This window comes from Thamnophis elegans, chromosome 9 (genome assembly GCF_009769535.1).
Source record: "Thamnophis elegans isolate rThaEle1 chromosome 9, rThaEle1.pri, whole genome shotgun sequence".
Classification (NCBI taxonomy): Eukaryota; Metazoa; Chordata; class Lepidosauria; order Squamata; family Colubridae; genus Thamnophis; species Thamnophis elegans.
The window spans coordinates 47,910,454-47,931,617 of NC_045549.1; the positions used below are offsets into that span (position 1 = coordinate 47,910,454).

Below are 21,164 nucleotides of genomic sequence, written 5' to 3' on the forward strand. Positions count from 1 at the left end.
GCAGCAGCTACCGGTAAATTTCAAAAATAAAAATAGATAGATACCAATAATGTTTTTGAATATTTATTTCAAAGAAAAACAGTAAACTAGCGGTGTATTCAATGAAATACTTCACTCACCTCATGATGCTGATGTCCCGCTGTGATGATGATGTCCTGTGCAGCCGCGGGAGCGATGTCCCGCCTCCTATGACACACGGCACAGTGATTCCTATCATTGGATCACTGTACCAGAGGAGGTGGGACATCGCTATGTGGCTGCTTGCCATAACAAGGAGGAGGTGGGACATCGTTGCAGAGCGGCAGGAAAGGGAGGAAGGGGAATCGTAAGACAGCCCTGCATTACATTAGAACGTGAGGAGGGGGGATGGTGCGGTGCGCGCTGCGCGGCAAACTGACACAGAGGGAGGGGAAACTCACAGGGGCACTGGGCCATTCACGAGCCTCACCCAGCGGCATGGCCCCGCCCCTTTTTCTCCTCCATTTCGGGCAAATTTTTCACTGACTCGAGTATAAGCCGAGGCGGCTTTTTTCAGCCCAAAAAGTGGGCTGAAAAACTAGGCTTATACTCGAGTATATACAGTATTTTATTTATATTTCTGGGGGTATTGCTGACAAGAGGAACTGCTGTGATTATTGTTTAATGTTGTATGGCCCCGGTTATGCACAGTATATATGTGACTGTATGAAAATGAAAAATGGAAAATAAAAACATTTTAACAATGAAAAAAAAATATTGATACTAAAAGTTACATTGATGGGTTAGTCAAGTTTATTAGTAAGTATCAGACACAAAGAGTCCAATCCTTTTCATTGGGGTTCAAAGCCTCTACCAGGAAGTGAATTCATGGAATTCATTTGGAGGACTGTATAGAGTGCATTTGCTTTAGGAGCTATACAAGGTCTAATGATCAACAGTGTTCCAGAAAAGGATATATACAGGGGTGGGTTCCACTTGCTGCTACTTCTGGTTCACTCAGGGACATGCTACAGGCATGCACACGTTATGCGCACATGCACAGTACTATAAAAAAACAAGATGGTGGCGACTACAGTGCCGGCAATAGAACCAGTTCAGGAGCATGACCAGCTGAGTTACTACTACTCAGCCGAACTGGTCCGAACCGGTAGGCACCCATATCTGGATATATAGAACTTTTGATGCTTGGTTGTTTGCTTGCACATGTTTCATTATCCAATTAAGTAACATCAATGCTACTATAATCATGTTATTTAGTGATATAATGAAATGTCTGCAAGCAAATAACCAAGCTCAGAGATCAACAAGAACTCTAGCTCTCCCTCTCTCTCCCACTCTCTCTCTCCCTCTCTCTCTCTTTCTCTCTCTCTTTCTCTCTCTCTCTCTCTCACACACACACAAATTCAAAGTATATGTCAATAGTCTAAATCAGAGATTTATCTTAACATTTGAGATTGATTAGGAGCCCGAGTCCTCAAAAGTTTCAACCTAAATCAAGTTCAAAGAAGTTGCTTCATGTCAAATGTATTAAGAGGAACAAAAACCTACCAGTAAATAGCAGTGTGATGTGCCAATCAATAGGTACTTTGACCTACTGATATAACTATTTGCTCAGATTTATTTGCTGTAAGTTTAGGAACAGGAATAAGAATTTTAAACAGCTAGATTCTAGTTTATAAAATACTGGCATTAACAAAGGTAGAAAAAATATCAAGAAACCAAAAGCTAGCATATTTAAGATTAAATGCATTTTTCTTCCTTTTTGAAATGCTGCATAAATGAAAAGAATCAAAATCCAGCCACACTAATGTGCAGCAGAAAAGGGCAAGACAAAGTCATTGACACTGAAGGCAGATGGCATGTGTTTTATCATGAGACAGAGAGCTGATCTCTCTATCTTGCAGAAGACCTCCACAATTTATTCCTTCTCATTTTCAGCTAAAACCTGAACAAAAAACAGGTCTTGAGAAAAACTGGAGATTTATTGTCAGCTGAAGTTAACAAATGCCTTCATATACTATTCATATAAACAGGCAACACAGAATGTTTAAAAAAAAACAGGTTGAATTCTGCCTTAATGGCCATGAATCTATTGCAGAAGAATCTGCTGGGTGCTGTCATCTCTACATTATCTTAGATATCAACAATGAACATATAGTTTCTATGTATAGAATCCACAATTTGTGTAACTTTCCTTGATCCTGGAATTCTGAATAAACATGGATTTGGCAACTGTTCTGATTAAATTTCCTTCCCCAAGAGCCCCACACTAAACCAGTGTTGGGTTCCTACTGGTTCGGACCAGTTCATCCGAACTGGTAGTAGCTTGATGGGAATAATTTTCTTTAGTCTCTTGTGGTGTCACTAAATATTTTAAATTAAACAGTTATGAAACATTGATAAAATGATAATTTCCATCCTTGAGTACAATTTTTCAAGTTGGAGGATTGCATTTCCCCATAATCCCAACTGCGGGGCTCAGGGACATGCTAGTAAAGGACTGGGAAAATATTACTCCAACATTTCTGGAAATTATCGGGTTAGGGATGATACAAGTCTTACCAAAGTGAATGAACATCTCCTGTTCTACCCTATAAAGGCAACAGAAGAGGAAGGAATTGGATACTCACCAGGGCTTTTGCTAGTTTGGCACAGTCTTAAAGAATAGCCTGAAACTGTTTCATTCTCAGCCTCGATATTATCTGGGGACCCATTGGCTGACATTTTTAAGTAGCATTTACATTTGCTATACAGGAAATAAAAGAAGCAATATCATTCTAAAAGGGAGCATGGAAAAAATCACATTATGGTTATTTTGTAAATGAAACAAAAGCACGTACCCTTGATGGTTGCATTGCATTTTACGGAAAACATAAGTAAAAAATTGACAACGGAGGGTCATTGTACAAAGTTCCTGGCAAGCTATGTGCCCATTGACATATTCCACATTCAGTTCTGTCCCACGGAAGATTAATTCAGGATAGGTCTGGGAATGGCATGCTGCAATCATTTTGGAAATATTGTGAAAGTATATGTCAAAGGCAGATTACAGGTCAAAAACTAGTCATGCAATTTTATTTTAATTAGGAGCATTTTGAATCATATTTTCATTACCAGGTTCGGCTCTACGGCAGTTCAAGAGACTGAATCCTGATATAACATTTGCTCTTTCTGTAAATTTCTCTGGTTTTTGACTTCTTGAAGTCATCATCAGACAGATATATCTAAAGCAAAAACACCAAATAATCATGGCTAATATTTGACTGTTTCAAGTCCCACACAGCTGAACAAGAACAAGGAAGCAAAAACTACTAACAGCCTGACTAGGTGGCTCAGTGGCTAAGACACTGAGCTTGTTGATCAGAAAAGTCAGAAGTTTGGTGGTTCGAATCCCTAGTACAGGTCTCCTGGTTGAGCAGGGGATTAGACTATATGACCTCCAAGGTCCCTTCCAACTCTGTTACTGTTACTATTCTGACCCAGCCTTAGCAGAAATAAGAAACAGACTCCTGGTCACAAAAAAACCCCTCTTTATTTATCTCCTGTGAATTAATGGCATTCGCACACCGAAAAGTCCAGGAAATAGTCCTTCAAAGAGTTAACTTCAGTAGGAGACCTAATCAGTTCCTTGTGATAATTGCCAGGCCTTGAGTTCCCAGCCACAAAACTACAATTTTTTCTGGCAAGCAGTCTCTGAGGCACAAAACACAATGAGCCAAATTTTCAGAAATCTGAACTGTTGTCTCCTACGACCACCACTCCCCTTTCTTTCTATTTATTCTCCAGTCAGGGAGGGGCCATTCAGCATTCATGTGTGCCTTGCTTCTCAAGTCGACTCCTTGTCCTCAGTTGTTCTCCTCTCCTAACAGCTCTGTGCAGACGCACATCTGGAACAGGCCCCAGCTGTTCTTCCTCCCCACTTATCTCAGCCTCCAAAGGCAGCTGCCTCTCCAGTGACTGGGAAATGTCAGAGGGCCCTGGCTCTATCTCTGCATCTGATGCAGAGCTTCTATCAGAGCCTTCCCCAGAGTTGAGAGGTGGGCCACGTTCCTCCCCAACCTCCTCATTGTCCATGTCTGGCGGGCCACAACAACTACACAGATTTCAGGGAGGTGTCTTTAATGGAAATTTGATATAAATACAGAATCTTGGAAAGTGTAATAGACATTTTTTGGCCTCATCTATTATAAGTCAATGAAAGTGAGTTTTATCGAGTTATATAAAATGCTTCTTCCCAGATCTCTCTCCATCTAAGCTTACATGCCATTTATGAGTTAACCTGCCAATTGACTTGGCTGCTATTACGTTGTTTTTTTTTTTTACTGTTTAAGTCTATGTTCTCTTCCATTCCTTTCTTATCTCTCCACAACTTTTCATAGATTGCTAATGTCTCTGAGTCTCTTTGTATTCATTTTTCCCCCTAATCCTACAAGTCAGGGTTTGGACTGGATTCAGGAGAAATCCTGTTAAGAACAGAATAATAAACACAGTATTTAAGTTCTGTATCTTTTACCTATATACTTATTATTAGCAAGGATGAATCTGTCACCAGCAGATAACATTCCTGCAGGCCTAACTGAATACGAACCAGCAGAACTGAATCCTATTTGGGTAAACTGTTTTGGCGCTGAATGCAGTACCTCTAAACAAAGTTCTGGAATTGCACTTAATGGGTTAGGGTGAATGTCGAAGTCTGTTCATATTGGGTGTACCGAGATACACCCATATTACACCTATCCTCTGCGAGCTGCACTGGCTGCCAATTGGTCTCTGAACATAATTCAAGGTGTTGGTCATTACCTTTAAAGCCCTATATGGCTCAGGACCAGCGTATTTGCAAGACCGCCTACTGCCACATACGGCCGATAAGATCCCACAGGGTGGGCCTCCTTAGGACGCCGTCAGCCGGACAGTGTCAGCTGGCGGGGCCTCGGAGGAGGGCCTTCTCTGTGGCTGCTCCGACCCTGTGGAATCAGCTGCCCCCAGAGGTCCGAACCTCACCCACCCTCATGGCCTTCAGAAAAGCTGTTAAAACCTGGCTGTTCCGGCAGGCCTGGGGCTGTTGACCTTATTATGTAGGGTCCAGCCCCAATCTGAACGTATGCGTGTTGGAGAATTTTTTAAATTTTTTATTTTTATTTTTTGTTTGTTTTTCTTTTCTTGTTCTGTGTAAGCCGCCCAGAGTCCTCCGGGATTGGGCGGCCTATAAATCTAATAAATTAAATTAAATTAATTCATGACTTTTTCCAGATGTTGCAATTGACTTAAGCTGCTAAAAAGTTGAGGACATGGCTACAGGGGGAACCATCTATTTTCCTTCAGCTTACCCTGCCCTCATGTCCTCAAAGAACTGTCCTCTTACCAGCCTGTTGATATTCATATAATTCTATAGGAAGACTTTTTGTTATGACACCACCAAAATGGGTGCTGTTTTCCCCGGATTTCTTTAATTTTCCTTTTTTTTTCATTTTCATATGTGTTTGTGTATATATGGGTACATTCGTTTTTTTTCCCAAGTGAACATCTTAATTTTTTTCTTGTATATTTAGCTATATATAATGTAAGTTGAGAGCCAGACAGCTTTGCAATATTCATTTCTGCAAAAAGAAATCTGTGTGACGTGGACAAATGTTGATCAGATGGGCAGAAATACCTGCTTCAAGGTATCTCCTGTCTCAAAACCATGGAAAGTAATGGAATGAATACTGAATCTTCTAAAAATTGTTATGACATCAGTTTATCGAACTTATACTCACCTTTGGCTTTTTACTTCCCATTCACTGCTGAAAAATGTAAAGAATAAGCAGTTTGGACGATAGGTACAAACTGTTCTACATATAAATTTGTCAGGGGTCAAAACCTTCGCAACAGTAATTCCAGAAAATTCAAAATGTTGAAAAAAGTCCATTTGACAATCTGCACCGAAAATAAATTGGCAAAGTTATAGTAGTCCATGTGGTCATCATATTATCAAAAAAAACATATGGATTGAGAGAGAAAAAGTCTACATTTCAGATTCTGACAGAATGTATGACATTCATGACAGAAAATGTTTGAATGCATAGAATAGTCTATTCCAACTTGGTGTCCCCAGATGTGTGGAGACTTTGGAAGAGCTACAGTCCTAGTACTGTATATACTCGAGTATAAGCCTAGTTTTTCAGCCCACTTTTTGGGCTGAAAAAAGCCGCCTCGGCTTATACTCGAGTCAGTGAAAAATTTGCCCGAAATGGAGGAGAAAAAGGGGCGGGGCCATGCCGCTGGGTGAGGCTCGTGAATGGCCCAGTGCCCCTGTGAGTTTCCCCTCCCTCTGTGTCAGTTTGCCGCGCAGCGCGCACCGCACCATCCCCCCTCCTCACGTTCTAATGTAATGCAGGGCTGTCTTACGATTCCCCTTCCTCCCTTTCCTGCCGCTCTGCAACGATGTCCCACCTCCTCCTTGTTATGGCAAGCAGCCACATAGCGATGTCCCACCTCCTCTGGTACAGTGATCCAATGATAGGAATCACTGTGCCGTGTGTCATAGGAGGCGGGACATCGCTCCCGCGGCTGCACAGGACATCATCATCACAGCGGGACATCAGCATCATGAGGTGAGTGAAGTATTTCATTGAATACACCGCTAGTTTACTGTTTTTCTTTGAAATAAATATTCAAAAACATTATTGGTATCTATCTATTTTTATTTTTGAAATTTACCGGTAGCTGCTGCATTTCCCACCCTAGGCTTATACTCGAGTCAATAACTTTTCCAGTTTTTTGTGGTAAAATTAGGTGCCTCGGCTTATATTCGGGTCGGCCTATACTCGAGTATATACGGTATATCTAAGGGATGCCATACTAGGAAAGCTACAATCTAGTGTTTCTCTACTGGATTAATATCACCATAAATGAATAACCTATGTAAAATGGTGACATTTATAAAATGCTCTATCCCTTCTCCTGCTTCCCAGAAAAGAGGCATGTGGGTTAGTACAATCTTCACTCAGAAGATCTATCTTAGATGACAGTCTGATGGAGGAGAAGCATAGGGCCATACAGATGGCCTTTGAAAATATATGTTAGACAGGGACTGAAGGAAAGGCATTAGGATGGGTTAGGAATGATTTTTGCTTGACTCAAATCTTAAGTGTAAATATTAGATTGCATAGCCTATATTACGAAAATAATTTAGAAGAATGTGCTTAAATATGCCAAGAACATTATGAATCCAGATAGATTATAATATTATTCATAATAAAATTTGAAACAAGGACAATTGGAATTCTATAGAATTATCTTGTAATTGCCTATAGCAGTGAACCTTTTGTGGCTCGCATGCCAAAAGCGGGGGGAGCGCAGGGGGTCGTGCACAGGCATGCCACATCCATAATGCTATGTGCATAACCCCAGCATGCGTGTGCTGATGACCAGTGCTGCCACCCATTTTTGGTGTGCTTTTTTCACCCTCCCCAGGCTCCAGAGGCTTTATGGGAGCTGGAAAGGGCGAAAACAGCCTCCTCCCCTCGTAGGCCCTCCAGAAGCTTCATGAGCTTCCCTGAAACCTCCGGATGGCAAAGAACAACCCTATAAGCAAACCAGTTTGTCTGTAGGGCTGTTTTTCATCCTCCAGAGCCTTCAGGGGTCTTCAGGAGGCTTCCCTGAAGGCTCTGGAGGGCAAAAAATGACCCTATAAGTTGCTCATAGAGTCATTTTTTGCCCTCCAGAGCCTTCAGGGAAGCCTACTGAAGGCCCCTGAAGACTCCAGAGGGCTAAAACTGGCCCTACAAGCAAACCAGAAGTACATTCCTGAACTTCCAGTTTGCCCTTAGGGCTGGTTTTTCGCGTTCTGGAGGCTTCAGGGAAGCTCCTGAAGCCTCCGGAGGGCAAAAAAGAAGGCTGAACTCAGCTAGCCAGTGAGCACATGCGGGCTGGCCAGCTGTCAGGGCAACACTTTGCATGCCTTGACAAATGGCTCTGCATGCCACCTGTGGCACATGTGCCATAGGTTCACCATCACGGGCCTATGAGGTCTTGCTATAGACCTTTTAGGGTTGGGAACTCGCTCTATAAGGCAAGTTCCCAATATGGTCCCATAGACATCCTGGAATTGCAACTGCTAAAATGTTCAGCCAGTTCCAACAATCTGGAGGATGCCAAATTGGAAAAGTGTCTGGTATGACACATATTTACATACCATGTCTTAAAACAGGCTATGATAATATCCATACTATTTTCTTTAAGATAAAGGAACTTACCTGTTTGGGCAAGTTGGCATGGTTTCAATGAAAATCCAGAGACAACATCCCTAATCTGCTTTATATTAGTTGGGGTTCCTGTGTTGCTATATTTCAGGTAGCATTTATTACTGGATAAGAAAAGAAAACAGATACTATTTAATGCAAACTTCAGCTCAATTATTTCAAGCTTAGCTTGAAGACTCATGTGTTTTATTATAAGCATATCATGACCTGCATACTATATGACACACAATTTGCTTGAATTTGCTTAGTGTCTGTGTGAATTCTAGCCATGTGATTTATAGCTCAGTGCAATGGGTAACCACAGTCATTGTGGCTTATATCAATGCGGTTAAAGCTAAACCACAGTTTTTGGTAAAATATGACTCCAATATCCAATGTCTTTCTTAATCTTTCATGGTGCTACACATTAGAAAGTACTATGCTATAACCTATTGTTAAAATTTATAAGTTATATATTATAATTTAGAACAAAGTATGACAATTAGAAGAGTTTAAAAGAGTTTCTATATAGAACTATACATAGACAATTACCTAAAGCAATAGTGCTTAAATTCTAGATGTATATTGTAACGGCAGATTCTGGTAGAAAAAAAATGGGATGGAGTGAAAAAATAGGGATGACGAGTAGAAGACAACAAATAAAGTTTCTATGTTTCTTTGCTGCCACAGAATATTTACTCAAGTTTTTTCAACCTAAATCAGTGGTTCCCAAGTGCTTTTTTGGCCCACCTAAGCATCTCTAAAATCCTGCTCCCCCCTCCGTCACATATAAATCTTACTTTACTCAAAAAGTGAACTCTACTCATGCGGAGGAAGCCTAAAAGGCCATTAGCTTAATAAAAAAAGATTCAAATTGCCCCCACTAAAAATCAATTTCCCCCCCTTTGGGGTGTGGGCCCCAAGTTGGGAACTATTGACCCAGATGTAGTTGTTACGGTCCATTGAGTTAATTCTAACTTCTGGTGATTACAGGACAGTATTCCTGGAAATATTTCCATAATGTTTTGCTGTATTTTCTTCTTACGGCAGAGAAAGGTTGACTGGCTCAAACCTATCCAGCTAGCTTCCATTCTAAGGGCAAAACTAGAATTCATGGTCTCCTAATTTCTAGTTCAGCAACTTAACTATTATAACCTAGATCAGAGTTCTCCAATCTTTCCAGCTTTGTGAACCATTGATGGTGGGAAGGGATGGTTGCCTGCACAAGCATCAGGCAAGTGTGTGCATGTGCACACAGCTCCATTTGTGTGAGAAGAGGGAATACTCGCCTACCGCTTGCGTAAATGGAGTGTGCATGTACTTCCCCACTGCTTGCGTAACTGGGAATGCACCATCTAAAATTGTCCACAATTTCTGCAGGCTGGTTCTGAACAGTTCAAGGCCCAGTAGTGGGTAACGGTCCAGGGGTTGGGTCCCCTGACCTACATATAATCACCCTGCATTTATTCCAGTATTGTGTTCAACAATAATATGATACATTTAAGTATTTGATTAACTCGTGGCTCCTAGAATGAAAGATTTTTGGTGCACCATAGGGGCAACCAATGAGCAGTGGATCACAAGTGCATCTGAACCTGCCATTTTATGAACTTAATCTCAACTCCAGTTCTGAACATGCAACTGAAATGGGGGCACAGTTTGCATTTGATAGCTAGAAAACCTTGCATGTCCCTGCCTTTCTTGATGAAGAATGCTTTAGATCCAGGTTTCACAAGTTCATTTTCCTAGGGTGTACATTGTGTTGATGCCCGCAAGCAGGTAGTACAGGTAGTCCTTGACTTATAACAGTTTATTCAGTGACCATTTGAAGTTACAATGGCTTTGGAAAGTGACTTATGACCATAATAACTTACAATTATTACAGCATTCCCATGGTCATGTGATCAAATTTCAGATCTTGGCAACTGACTCATATTTATGACAGTTGCAGTGTCCTGGGGTCATAAGCTTTTGTGATCTTCTGACAAACAAAGTCAATGGGGAAACCAGATTCACTTAACAACCATTTACTAACTTAACAACTGCAATGATTCACTTAACAACTATGGTCAGATATGAAATGGGGCAAAATTCACTTAATAAATGTCTCGCTTAGCAACAGAATTTTTTGGCTCAATTGTGGTCATAAGTCAAGGACTGCCTGCATATCAAAGTACTTCTTTAGTATTAAGCTATCTGTACTCTTTCTTTAGTCCAATGACACAAATCCTGAATATTATTTATTATTATTTACCGTAGTGGTGCACTGTGAAATGATTCTAAGGTATATGTAAAGAAGTAGCAGTGCTTATCATTGGTGCATCTCTGTTGGCAGTGATTATAATTGTCAGCAGTAGTTATATTGTAATTTTCCCCTTGCATATCCAGTCCTTCATACACTTTTTTACTGCAAGCTAGAAAAAAGACAGGAAGAAATAAATGACCAATTATTAGATTTGCTATAAGGTCATTTTTAGCACCATATGATCTTTTCATTGCTTTGTAAAGTCTCATAAACAATTAGATCTTACCAGTAATTTGAGTGCATTGCTTCCGAGAATGACCAGAGATTATTCCTTCCCTGTGAATCTTTGGCAATTCTTGAGTATCAATTTCTTTCAGGAAGCAAGAAAACCTGATAGTTGGAAGTGGGATACATTATTCATATAACAGATATTTCTTACATTCACTTGTTTTCTTACTTACTGGATTTATATGACCGCCCAACTCAAAAGATGTAACTTCCATTGCCACCCACTCTTGTCTTCTTCTTGTCATAATTTATTTAGAAGTACCTTCCATTTCCTTATTTTCTCTTTTGTCTTAGAAAGGCCTTTTCACACCACTGTCATGCCCGCAGGAATGTACACATAATCCATCAAATAATCTTAGCATTACCTGGCAGTAGTTTTTACCCAGCTTCCTGGTATATAGGAGAACACAAGACATCTTGGGTGATAAGTGCATACCATCTGACAATAATCTGCTGTTGGAGTATAAATCCTAGATATGTCTCCTCCTTCGATATATGTGTTTCTGTATATCTCAGACATACATTCTGAGGTTTAAAAAAAGATGCCAGAGTTTTAGCTGTGCTGCAAAGTCAGAAGATCTAAATTTAGACAACACTGAAAGGCACTAGAATGCTATGCAGGAATTTAAATATCTTGTCCATGAAAGGAAACAGAGTACATTTTCTACTTATAACTCATATTGTTGTATGTCAGCCAGAGTCACTTTCTGTGAGACGGGTGGCCATATAAATTTGATTAGTTAATGAATACAATAAAAATATTGATGAGTGTCTTGGCTTAACTGTAGACTTAAAGGAAGCTGGCTATGGATGTGCTTGCCCCACATTAATTTAACCATGGTTTTGCTTAAACCAAATCATTTGAGCTTCCACAATTTAGAGAACCATAAACTAACCTTATCACAAACCATGTAAGCTAAAATGTGGTTAACAAGTTTGTGATTCAGTATGTAATACAAGAACTGTCACCAAAGGGCATGGACAGATTTAGAGATTATCCATATTTTCAAATAGAAATAATTCAAGTTATTTGAAGACTTAATATGTTATTCATACCCAGGTTTTGAAAAAAAATTCAATGTCCCAAAATTCTATGCCAGGATTCTATGCTAATTCAGAATGTGAGAACAATTCTTCTTTACTTTTTAAAAGCTCTTCCCCCTATATTAAACAAAATTTCTTGTTTCTTGCTTGCAAAATTTTACTGGAAAATGATACAATCATGGTTGGAACAGAGGGTGGGAGATTTTGTTTAAACCAGAAAATTTTCTCCTAGGCATAATACCGGAGGAGTATAAGAAAGATGTCCTTTACCTAATTATATATGTACTAACTGTGGCACGTATAACTTATGTGCAATATTGGAAAAAAGAAAAGACACCATCAGAGTTAGATATACTTAGAAAATTTTTGGCCTATGCGGAAGCAGATATGCTCACTCTTGAACTAAAAAATAAAGGGGAATTGGAATATTTTGAAGTCTAGAACAGATTTTATTATTGGTATAAGACAAGGTGACAAGTCTGGAACAAACTGTAAATAATGTGATTGGATGGAAGGATAGATGATGTATTAAGTAGGCTAACAGTTACTGGAATAAACTAGTTGTATATAATGTGATTGTATGGTCACTTCGACTTCACGGTGCTACACTGTTTTAAATGTAAAAACAATAAAAATATATATTAAAAATTAAAAAAACGATCCTGTCTCTAAGGATATTTTCACTTGAATAAAATAGAAATGCTAATGAAAGATGCCCCTGGCCCCAGTCCTTGGTCCGGTCTTGTATGTAGCCGGTACCCTTATTATTTCTAGTATATTATAGATAAATTTAAGGCAAACCAAGAATGAAATAATAAGCAAGTGTTAATTTTCTCCCCTATAGAGGGAAAGATTTTGCAATCTATGAGTAAGATTATCAATAAAATAATGTGGAATGCTACAATTTAGGATTAAAATCAGTCAATCATGCCTTTTTATGGTAGGTCTTTTGTTACCCTTCAACTCTCATTCTATTTGTTTAAAAAAATCTCTAATGGAATAAGGTATTGAAAAGGTGATAGGGAGACATGGCAAAGGCCATTTGGTTCTTTGCAGGACTCTGAATTCAGAATGTCCCCCCCTCCCTCCGTGACATAAAATTCTTACTTTACTCAAAAAGTGAATCTACTCATGCGGAAGGAGCCTAAAAGGACATTAACTTGATTTAAACAAGGTTCAAATTGCCCTCATTAAAAATTAAATTGCCCCCCTGTGTAAGGTGACCAGATTTTCAGATTGGTAAAGAGGGACACCGGGGGGGGGGGGGGGGCTTGATTAAAAATTTTATTTTTTGTCAAAAGGTCACCCCAGGACACTGAACCCAGCATAAATACGAATCTGTTGCCAAACAAAATTTTGATCACGTGACCATGAGGATGCTGCAACGGTCGCTAAGTGTGAAAAATGGTCATCAGTCACTTTTTTCAATGCCATTGTAACTTTGGTCACTAAATGTTTTCCCCCTCCTCGAGACTCCTCACTTCTTCCTTCATTCCTCTTGCTTATCTACCTTCACCTTATCCGTCTTCTGCTCTTTCCCTCTCTTCCTTCCTTTCTCCTTCCATCCTCTCTTCTTTCCTCACTCACTCCCTTCCTCCTTTTCTCTTCCTTCCTCCTTCCATTCTTTCAGCTTCATTTCTTTTGCCTATCTACCTTCTCTGTCTTTCTGCTCTTTCCATTTCTCTCTTCCTCTTCGCTTCTGTTCCTTCCTCCTTCCCTCCTTTCCTATTTCTTCCTTCTTCCTTCCTTCTGCCTATCTACCTTCACCTTCTCTGTCTTTCTGCTCTTTCCCTGTCTTCCCCTTTCCTCCCTCCCTCCCTTCTTTCCTTTCTAGTTCCATCTTTTCTTCTTTCCTCTCTCCCTCCCTTTTTCTTTTTTCCTTCCTTCCTCCTTCCTCTTGCCCATCAACTTCATCCTCATTGTCTTTCTGCTCTTTCCCTCTCTTCCCCTTTTCTTCCAACCTCCTTCCCTCTTTTCTCCCTCCCTTCTTCTTTTTCTTCCTTTCTTCTTCCATCTTCCTCCTTCTCCTTCCATTATTTCTCCTTCCATCCATCTTTTCTCCTTCCATCTTCTCCCCCCCTCCCTTCTTCTTTTCCTTCCCCCCTACCTCCTTCCTTCCCTTTCTCGCACACAGGAAGGGGAGGGGGGCTTTCTAGTCGCTTTCACAGCATAATTTCTTTATCTAACTTTTAAAAAACAGTGTGCAAATCAAACTTGAGATTTTCGTAACCTGCGAAGCACCAAGTTATTATCTTCTGTTGTTGTTACAAATTCGCAGCTACTCCATTCTTTCCGATAGGGAACTGCATTTCCCAAGATGCCTCAGGTCCTCAAAGTGCTGAACGCGGTTTTGCAATTGACTCCAGCGAGGCCCGGTAGCTGCTAACTGGGGTGGCTGTCAGGGCACTGAAGGCGGAGCGGACGCGCCATTTGTTACTGCTTCCAGCAATCGAGACGGACGAGGGAAGTGACTGAAACGGATGCTGCTGCAGGAGAGCGAGGCGGCGGCCAGCCGTTTCACCTTGCGCAGAGAACTTCCACTCGGTTCTGGGGCTTCTGCCGGGTGGCGGCAGCCCCGGAACTGAGTGGAAGTTCTCTGCGCGACTGAAACGGATGCCGCTGCAGGAGAGCAAGGCGGCAGCCAGCCGTTTCAGTCGCGCAGAGAACTTCCACTCGGTTCCGGGGCTTCTGCCGGGCGGCGGCAGCACCGGAACCAAGTGGAAGTTCTCTGCGTGACTGAAATGGCCGCCGCCGCAGGAGAGCCGCAGGGGAGGGCGGCGGGACGCGACCATGCCTCGCGGACTCACGCCGTGGTCGCTGGGAACCGCGCAGCACAGACGCCGCCACACCGGCAGAAGCTCCGTGAGTCCGTGACCGAGTGGAAGTTCTCTGCGCGAGCGGTGGCAGCTGTTTCACTCGCGCAGAGAACTTCCACTTGGTTCCGGAGCTTCTGCCGCCTGTGGCGGCGCAGCACAGGGGCTGGCTATGACGCGAGGAGGTGAAATAAACTCCGCAAAGGGGGAGAAGGAGGAGAGGAGGGCTGTCTCCTCCCCCCAGCGCCTCCCGATTCCCACCGGTACCAATCCATTCCATGATTACTCACCAGTGAGTAAGCGCAGCTGCAACCAAAACAAAAGACGAAATGAAATGGAGACTCGCGCAGGCGTGCTAAGCTAAGTGGAGTCCAGCCAATCAGTGAGCTGGCTGGGATGGAAAATTTTCAGCACACGGCGTGCTGAAAATTTTCCATCCCAGCCAGCTCACTGATTGGCTGGAGTCCAGGCCAATCCAATCAGTGAGCGGCAGCCTGGGCTGGCTTAAATTTGTAGGATAGAACAGAATGATGAGCCAGCCCAGCAAGCTAGCAACTGATGGGCGGGGGAGCAAGGGAGCTGCGAGCGCCAAAAAAAGCATGTTTCTTTAAGAACGGCGCGGGACGCGGGAAAATTTATGAAAAGGCGTGCCTGTCCCACCAAATGCGGGACGTCTGGTCACCCTACCCCTGTGGGGCATGGGCCCACATTGGAAACCACTGGTCTGCACGCTCAGTAATTCATCTACATAGAAACTATCTACCATAGATGCATCTGAAGTGAGCTTCATGTTACAAAAACTTATGCCTTTTCATAAAAAAATTTAATGGAAAATGATGCTACTTCTGAAAATTCCTTCTGAAGACAAAACTCTGTATACATTTAAGATACAGTTCTTTGAAGTATCCTATTCTTTATGGTAACTTATATCAGCGGTCCCCAACCTTTACAGTTTGGTGGCCTGGGAGAGGGGGGAGAGGGGAACTGGCCTACATGTGTGCTGGCCAGCCTCTCATGTGGTCCATTTCCAAACAGGCCATGGACCAGTATTGGCCTGGGTCTTGGGGTCCCCTGACTTATAATTATAAATAAGTGCATATTGATGGTCCTGTGTATGGTACTTACCACTATGTACAGAAGAAAACAGTGCGATGAAATAAAAAGTTTGAAAGATCCAAAACATCCTAAAAGAAAAAAAATGCAACAATATATTTTAATTCCATTTTTTTGTGTATCTGTCAATTTTTGAATGATTTTACATCTTTTTAGTTTTACGTGTACTCCATTTGGTTTCATTTATCCTGCAGCCACTTATTTTAAATAACCCTTTCTAAATATTATACAGTACATGTCTATGAATTATAATATACATGAACCAAGAACTGCATTGTATTATAATCTATGGGAATGTTGTATATCAAGAAGTTACTACTCAAATTAACAAACATTTAATTTCTCAAGAGGCCCTATTTGCTACAGTTTATAAGGCATTTGTTTTTAGTAAAAAAAAAAGAGTGTTTTATTGTCATTTGAAAAAAGGTTTTGCCATTGTTTTTAATTCTGTAAGATCTATACTAAACCTACAATTTTCAGAGTTGTTTATATTTAGGAACTTGTACATAAGATTATTAGAAACATTTTCTATAAGAGAAAAAAGATGATTTTCTGCATCTTTTTAAAAAATGTTTTCTAATTATTCCAGATCATCTTTGCAATAATTTAGAAAAAAATTAACTTATTAATATGTTAGAATAATGATGTTAAAGATGCAGATATTTTTAAACAATTCTGATGTTTTTAATTATTATTACATTGCTAAAAGATATTATTGTTAAATGGTTGGCTGCAAACAATCTCAAATTTAGCTCCTGCCGTAGAATCAGTTTTCTCTAATATTAGAAAGCCATCCCTTTTGAATAGAAGAATTCCATTACCTGGAGCAGTGGCTCTACTGGTTGTAACTTTTCTCTGTAAACAAGTGGTTATATTCTTTGCCAAAAAATATATATATAAGCAAAACAAGGGGGGAACTGTATTGAAAAGAAAGGAGAAGAAACAGACTGGTTTGAATTGTGCACCGTAACACCAGCCCCTCTGTCAATGTTTAGCCTAATACGTTTACTTTAAAAAAAACCTTGCACAGTAAACATTGTTTCACCTTTTGAGAAAAAAAAAGTATATACAGTATAGTTAGATCCAATAAATGCCAGCACTGACAGAGATTTGCTGCATGAGAATTGTGGAAAGGGAGAGAGGGCAATCGGCATTGAGACTGCATCATAGAAGCTATGCATCACAATGCATATTAAAAAAAATGGGGCTTTGCATAGCTATGGGCACCATCTTTGTTTGTTTGACCCTCTGGACACTCATGAATGGTTGGCAGAAAAGAGAAAAGGAGAACAGAAAGGCAAATAGATAGTTTGCTTTCTAATTATATATGTATATGCCAATATATTTCTTTCCACTAATCACAGGTCTGCAAAACAATTTTTTTTTTTGAGAGCTGTTTTGGGTATTCCATGTAATCTTTATCTTTTTTGGTGCACAGAATCCGAAAATGACCTCCATTTTGTCATAGGACATCACATTTCCTGACAATTTAGATAACTATGTTAAATAAGGCAATACCTCAAAATAAATGGAAATAGACTTATAAAATTAAAGTTTTATTATAATATTTTCATGAAAATCCTTTTTTGAACTGAAATGAGCTCACCTACACACACTAAACTCAATTCTTCTTCCTTGTGAGGCTCCTCTTGGTGCATTTAAGCTTGTGAGTAGCATCTGGAATGTCTCTCTGAAGCATCCAACATTAGTCTGCCATCATTGTAAATGCTCCATTTTCCCTGGTATCTTCTTTTCATCTCTTTAATGTCTTGGTGGAATCGTTCACCTTGTTCCTCACTCACAGCTCCCAAATTTTCAGGAAAGTAGTCAAGGTGGGACTGGAGGAAATGCACTTTCAAACTCATCAGGCAACCTAAAGCTTGAAATGCTTTCAGTATTCTTCCAACAATCTTTTTGTAGTGAGGATCTTTGTTATTGCCTAAAAATTTCTGTATGACTTCTTTAAATGCAATCCACCCTTCTTTTTGAGGATCTGTCATGGTATTGACAAATTCTTAATCAACTATAATCCTTCTAATGTCTGGTCTGATGAACACACCTTCTTTCAATTTTGTCTCTGACAGGCATGGAAACTTAGTGACCAAGTATTTGAAGCATTCTCCATTTCTTGGAAGTGATTTTACGAATTGCTTCATCAATTCCAATTTTATGTGGAAAGGGGGTAGAAGAACTTTATGGGAAGATACCAAAGTTTCTCGGAGGACTTTTTTTTTTCATTGACTGTTAGCACCCTCGGCTGCCAATTCTTCTTGGTCCAATGATTTTGTCGGTCTTGACTGTCCCATAGACACAGAAAACAAGGGTATTTGGTATACCCAGCTTGTTGCCCAAGCAGCATGCACAAGACCTTCAAGTCCCCACACACTTGCCAACCATGGTGTTCATATTGAAGTTTACAAAGAACCAATTCCAAGTTCTCGTAGGTTTCCTTCAAGTGTACAGAATGACCTACAGGTATGTAAGTGTAAAAAACATTGTGGAGTAAAACTGCTTTGAGACTTCTTTTTAAAGAATCTATAAAAAGACGCCATTGCTCTGAATCATATTGGAATTTAAATTGACCCATCAGACCTTCGACATCGATGTAATAAACCAACTTGTCTTCCTGGGTGAAGTAAGGAATGACTCCTTTTCATGATGTCTGAACCATGAAGATGACACTCCTGGCAACAATAAATTCCTGCTTTTCAGCCTTGATCCGAGTAACTCAGCTGTATCTTTGGGAAGATTCAAGTTTCTTACCAAATCACTCATCTCCTCCTAAGAAAATTTTTTTGCTCTTGTATCATCTTCAAAGTCAGAACTTGATTCGTCATCTGGTTCAGGTATGACTTCACCTTCATCAGAGCTAGGTATTTCTTCCAAGGTAGCAGGGGGCTTGGGTACTGGTATATCTGTGCCATGGGGGATGGGACGAATTGTTGAGTGAAGATTGGGGTATGAAATGGAATGCTTCCATTTGGAATTAAACCCTTTCACATCGCATGAACAAATGTAATAGTCATCACTATGGTTCTTTTCCTCTGGACATACCATAGGAATCCCATAACGGAAAGATTTTTTCTTACCCTTGAACACTGTATATTCACCACAAACAGAAACTTTCAGGTGAATTAATATACTTTTGCGGAGCCATAACATAATGGTCTAAGAATGACAAGCTAACATGAATTGTGATGAAAAAGTGTGAACAGCCTAGAACCAAGAACCTGATGATGATTTGTGCACAAGTGTGACATGCAGGAGACAGCAGCTCTGTGTCTGTACACGAGACCTCACAGTGCTGGCCATGCCCCCTGCACTGGCCGGAGGTGCTGCTATCTGCCCTGTGTCTCCCTCCCACTGGATTCTTCAGGAAAGATTAACCGCTTCTACCATTAAAAGCACAGACTTAAAACTTGTTTAGCTTATGTATATATTGCTGACCATCAAATTTACAGTGCTATATTTTTTTTTGCATAATTCGCACAAACCCTTTAAGGTTGTTTGGCATTTTATATCTTAAATGCACATGTGAATTAATTAATAGTAATTTGGACTTTAAATTTGGTTAAAAACCCATAATATAAAAAAATACAATTTTTTTAAAAAAATGATAAATTTGAAGACAACTTTGCATGTTGTGGCAAATCATGATGTCGAGGAGTTTTTTTCAATATTTTATTTATTTTCAGCACAACAAAATACATGGAAATTAGATGAAAATAATCAAACAGCTTTTTAGTCGCAGACCCGTTGTCAGCTTCTGCCTTGCTGTTGCTTCAGCTGTCATGAAACGGGGAGGGAGGGTTGGTATTTGGGAGGGGTTATTCGATGTGCTGGAGGAATGTTCTAGTATTTACCAGATGGTTGGATTACGCATGCGTGAGTGCTTCCCGCCTGGACCAATGGCTTCGACATTCCATCTTCGTGATGTCTTTTGAAGTTATCTCACACCTGACACTTGAAGGACTTATGATTGGCCTGAGGCTATGATCCCAAGGGTTGGGGAATGGACTATTCTATATATCAATTGCTTTCGCGCCTAATTAAACAGACTTCGCTTCGCAACTGCTCGCTAACCATTTGTAATTAGTAAAAGTACTTTTGATTTCCAATACATGGAATCTCTTGGTCTTTCTTTCCTAATTATATAATGGAGGGATGCTGGCAAGAAGCGAAGTCTGTTTAAAACCCTTTCCAGGAGACCTACGTCTACCGTGAAGGGAGGAAATGTCTTCACCGGTCAGGGAAGAAGAGGAGGCCACTTGTGATGTGGATACCAGCGGGGCCGGCCCTCCCGAACTTTCGCTTCATGAGGCCGGACCTCCTGACCTCTCGCTTCATGAAGATTTGTTTCAACTACAAATATCAAGCCAGCCTGATCCACCACCACCCCACGATGGTCCACTTCGGTAGGACAAAGAGAGGAAGAGGCAAGCTGGGATGCAGGGGTCACCCAAAGGCAACCCCGACAATGAACGCTGGAGACGGGAGACGTAAGAAAACCCCAGAGGAGTGATTTACCTGATTACTGGGGACAAAGGTATTTTGGGGAAAGAGGTGGGGAAGATGAGAAAGACTGAAGGGGCTGGGAGCGACAGTACCCACGTGCGGCTTCACCCCCCTCGACCTGCTTCACCCCCTGCGGCTAGGAGTTTTGCCGGACCGGGGGCCCCACCTCCCCGAAGACACAGGATGGCCAAAATCCCTCCCCTGCCTGTGAGATACAATGGAGATTCTGCCAGCCTGGCCTCTTTTATTATGCAAGTTTTCAATTACATGGAGATTTATGGCCGTGATTTTGAGACGGGTAGTATGAGGGTGAGAATGGTTCTCCTATCCTTAGACGGCGAAGCGGCTACCTGGTCCACAGCTTTACATATGTCTGCCTCCCCCCTCCTGGGGGATTTCAATTGATTTATGGAGGCTTTCCGACGACGCTTTGATGACCCCTTGACTGAGAAGCGAAGCAAATTGAAATTTATAACCCTCGAGCAGGATGATAGGCCTGTAGCCCAATATATCCAGGACTTTCAGTGCCTATCCCAATTCATGAGAGGGTGGGGCGAGGACGCCCTTTTGGACAAATTTGCTTTGGGCTTATATGAAGACATTTATCAGCAGTGTGTCAATCGCAATCTGCCCAGATGTTTGACCACTTGGTTTGAACACGCAGCTGACGCTGAACTCGACTTAAACAGACTCCATTGTGCCAAAGAGGAAAGAAAGAAGAAGAAGGAGAAAGCTTCAAAGAGCACCCCCCCTCCAGGCGGCAAATCGCAGTTCAGACGGAGGGGCGAGGGGAGAGGGGCCCCTTCAGTGATCTCCAGACCCATAACATGCTTCCGTTGCGGGAAATTGGGGCACACCGCCCACGACTGTCGTGCTAAATTACCCATCACCGCCCAACCCCCGCCCAAGCGGGAAGAGAAGTCTGGCAGACCCTCCGACAAAAGG

The 21,164-nt window shown here is 41.2% G+C and overlaps 1 protein-coding gene across 2 annotated transcripts in view; it reads right to left on the minus strand.

The window, feature by feature from the left end:
- Nucleotides 1-16,676, minus strand: part of KLKB1 (kallikrein B1) — a 30,166-nt gene extending 13,490 nt beyond the window's left edge. For both annotated transcript variants that reach the window (XM_032223704.1, XM_032223703.1), the window contains exons 1-10: nt 16,526-16,676; nt 15,717-15,775; nt 11,100-11,259; nt 10,733-10,836; nt 10,456-10,615; nt 8,217-8,326; nt 5,736-5,895; nt 3,094-3,203; nt 2,820-2,979; nt 2,610-2,725 (exon numbers count right to left, since the gene is read on the minus strand). In XM_032223704.1, the coding sequence (XP_032079595.1) occupies nt 2,610-2,725; nt 2,820-2,979; nt 3,094-3,203; nt 5,736-5,895; nt 8,217-8,326; nt 10,456-10,615; nt 10,733-10,836; nt 11,100-11,259; nt 15,717-15,774 (1,138 nt within the window). In that variant the 5' untranslated portion in view covers nt 15,775; nt 16,526-16,676. The remainder of the gene's footprint in view (nt 1-2,609; nt 2,726-2,819; nt 2,980-3,093; nt 3,204-5,735; nt 5,896-8,216; nt 8,327-10,455; nt 10,616-10,732; nt 10,837-11,099; nt 11,260-15,716; nt 15,776-16,525) is intronic.
- Nucleotides 16,677-21,164: the final 4,488 nt, after the last annotated feature.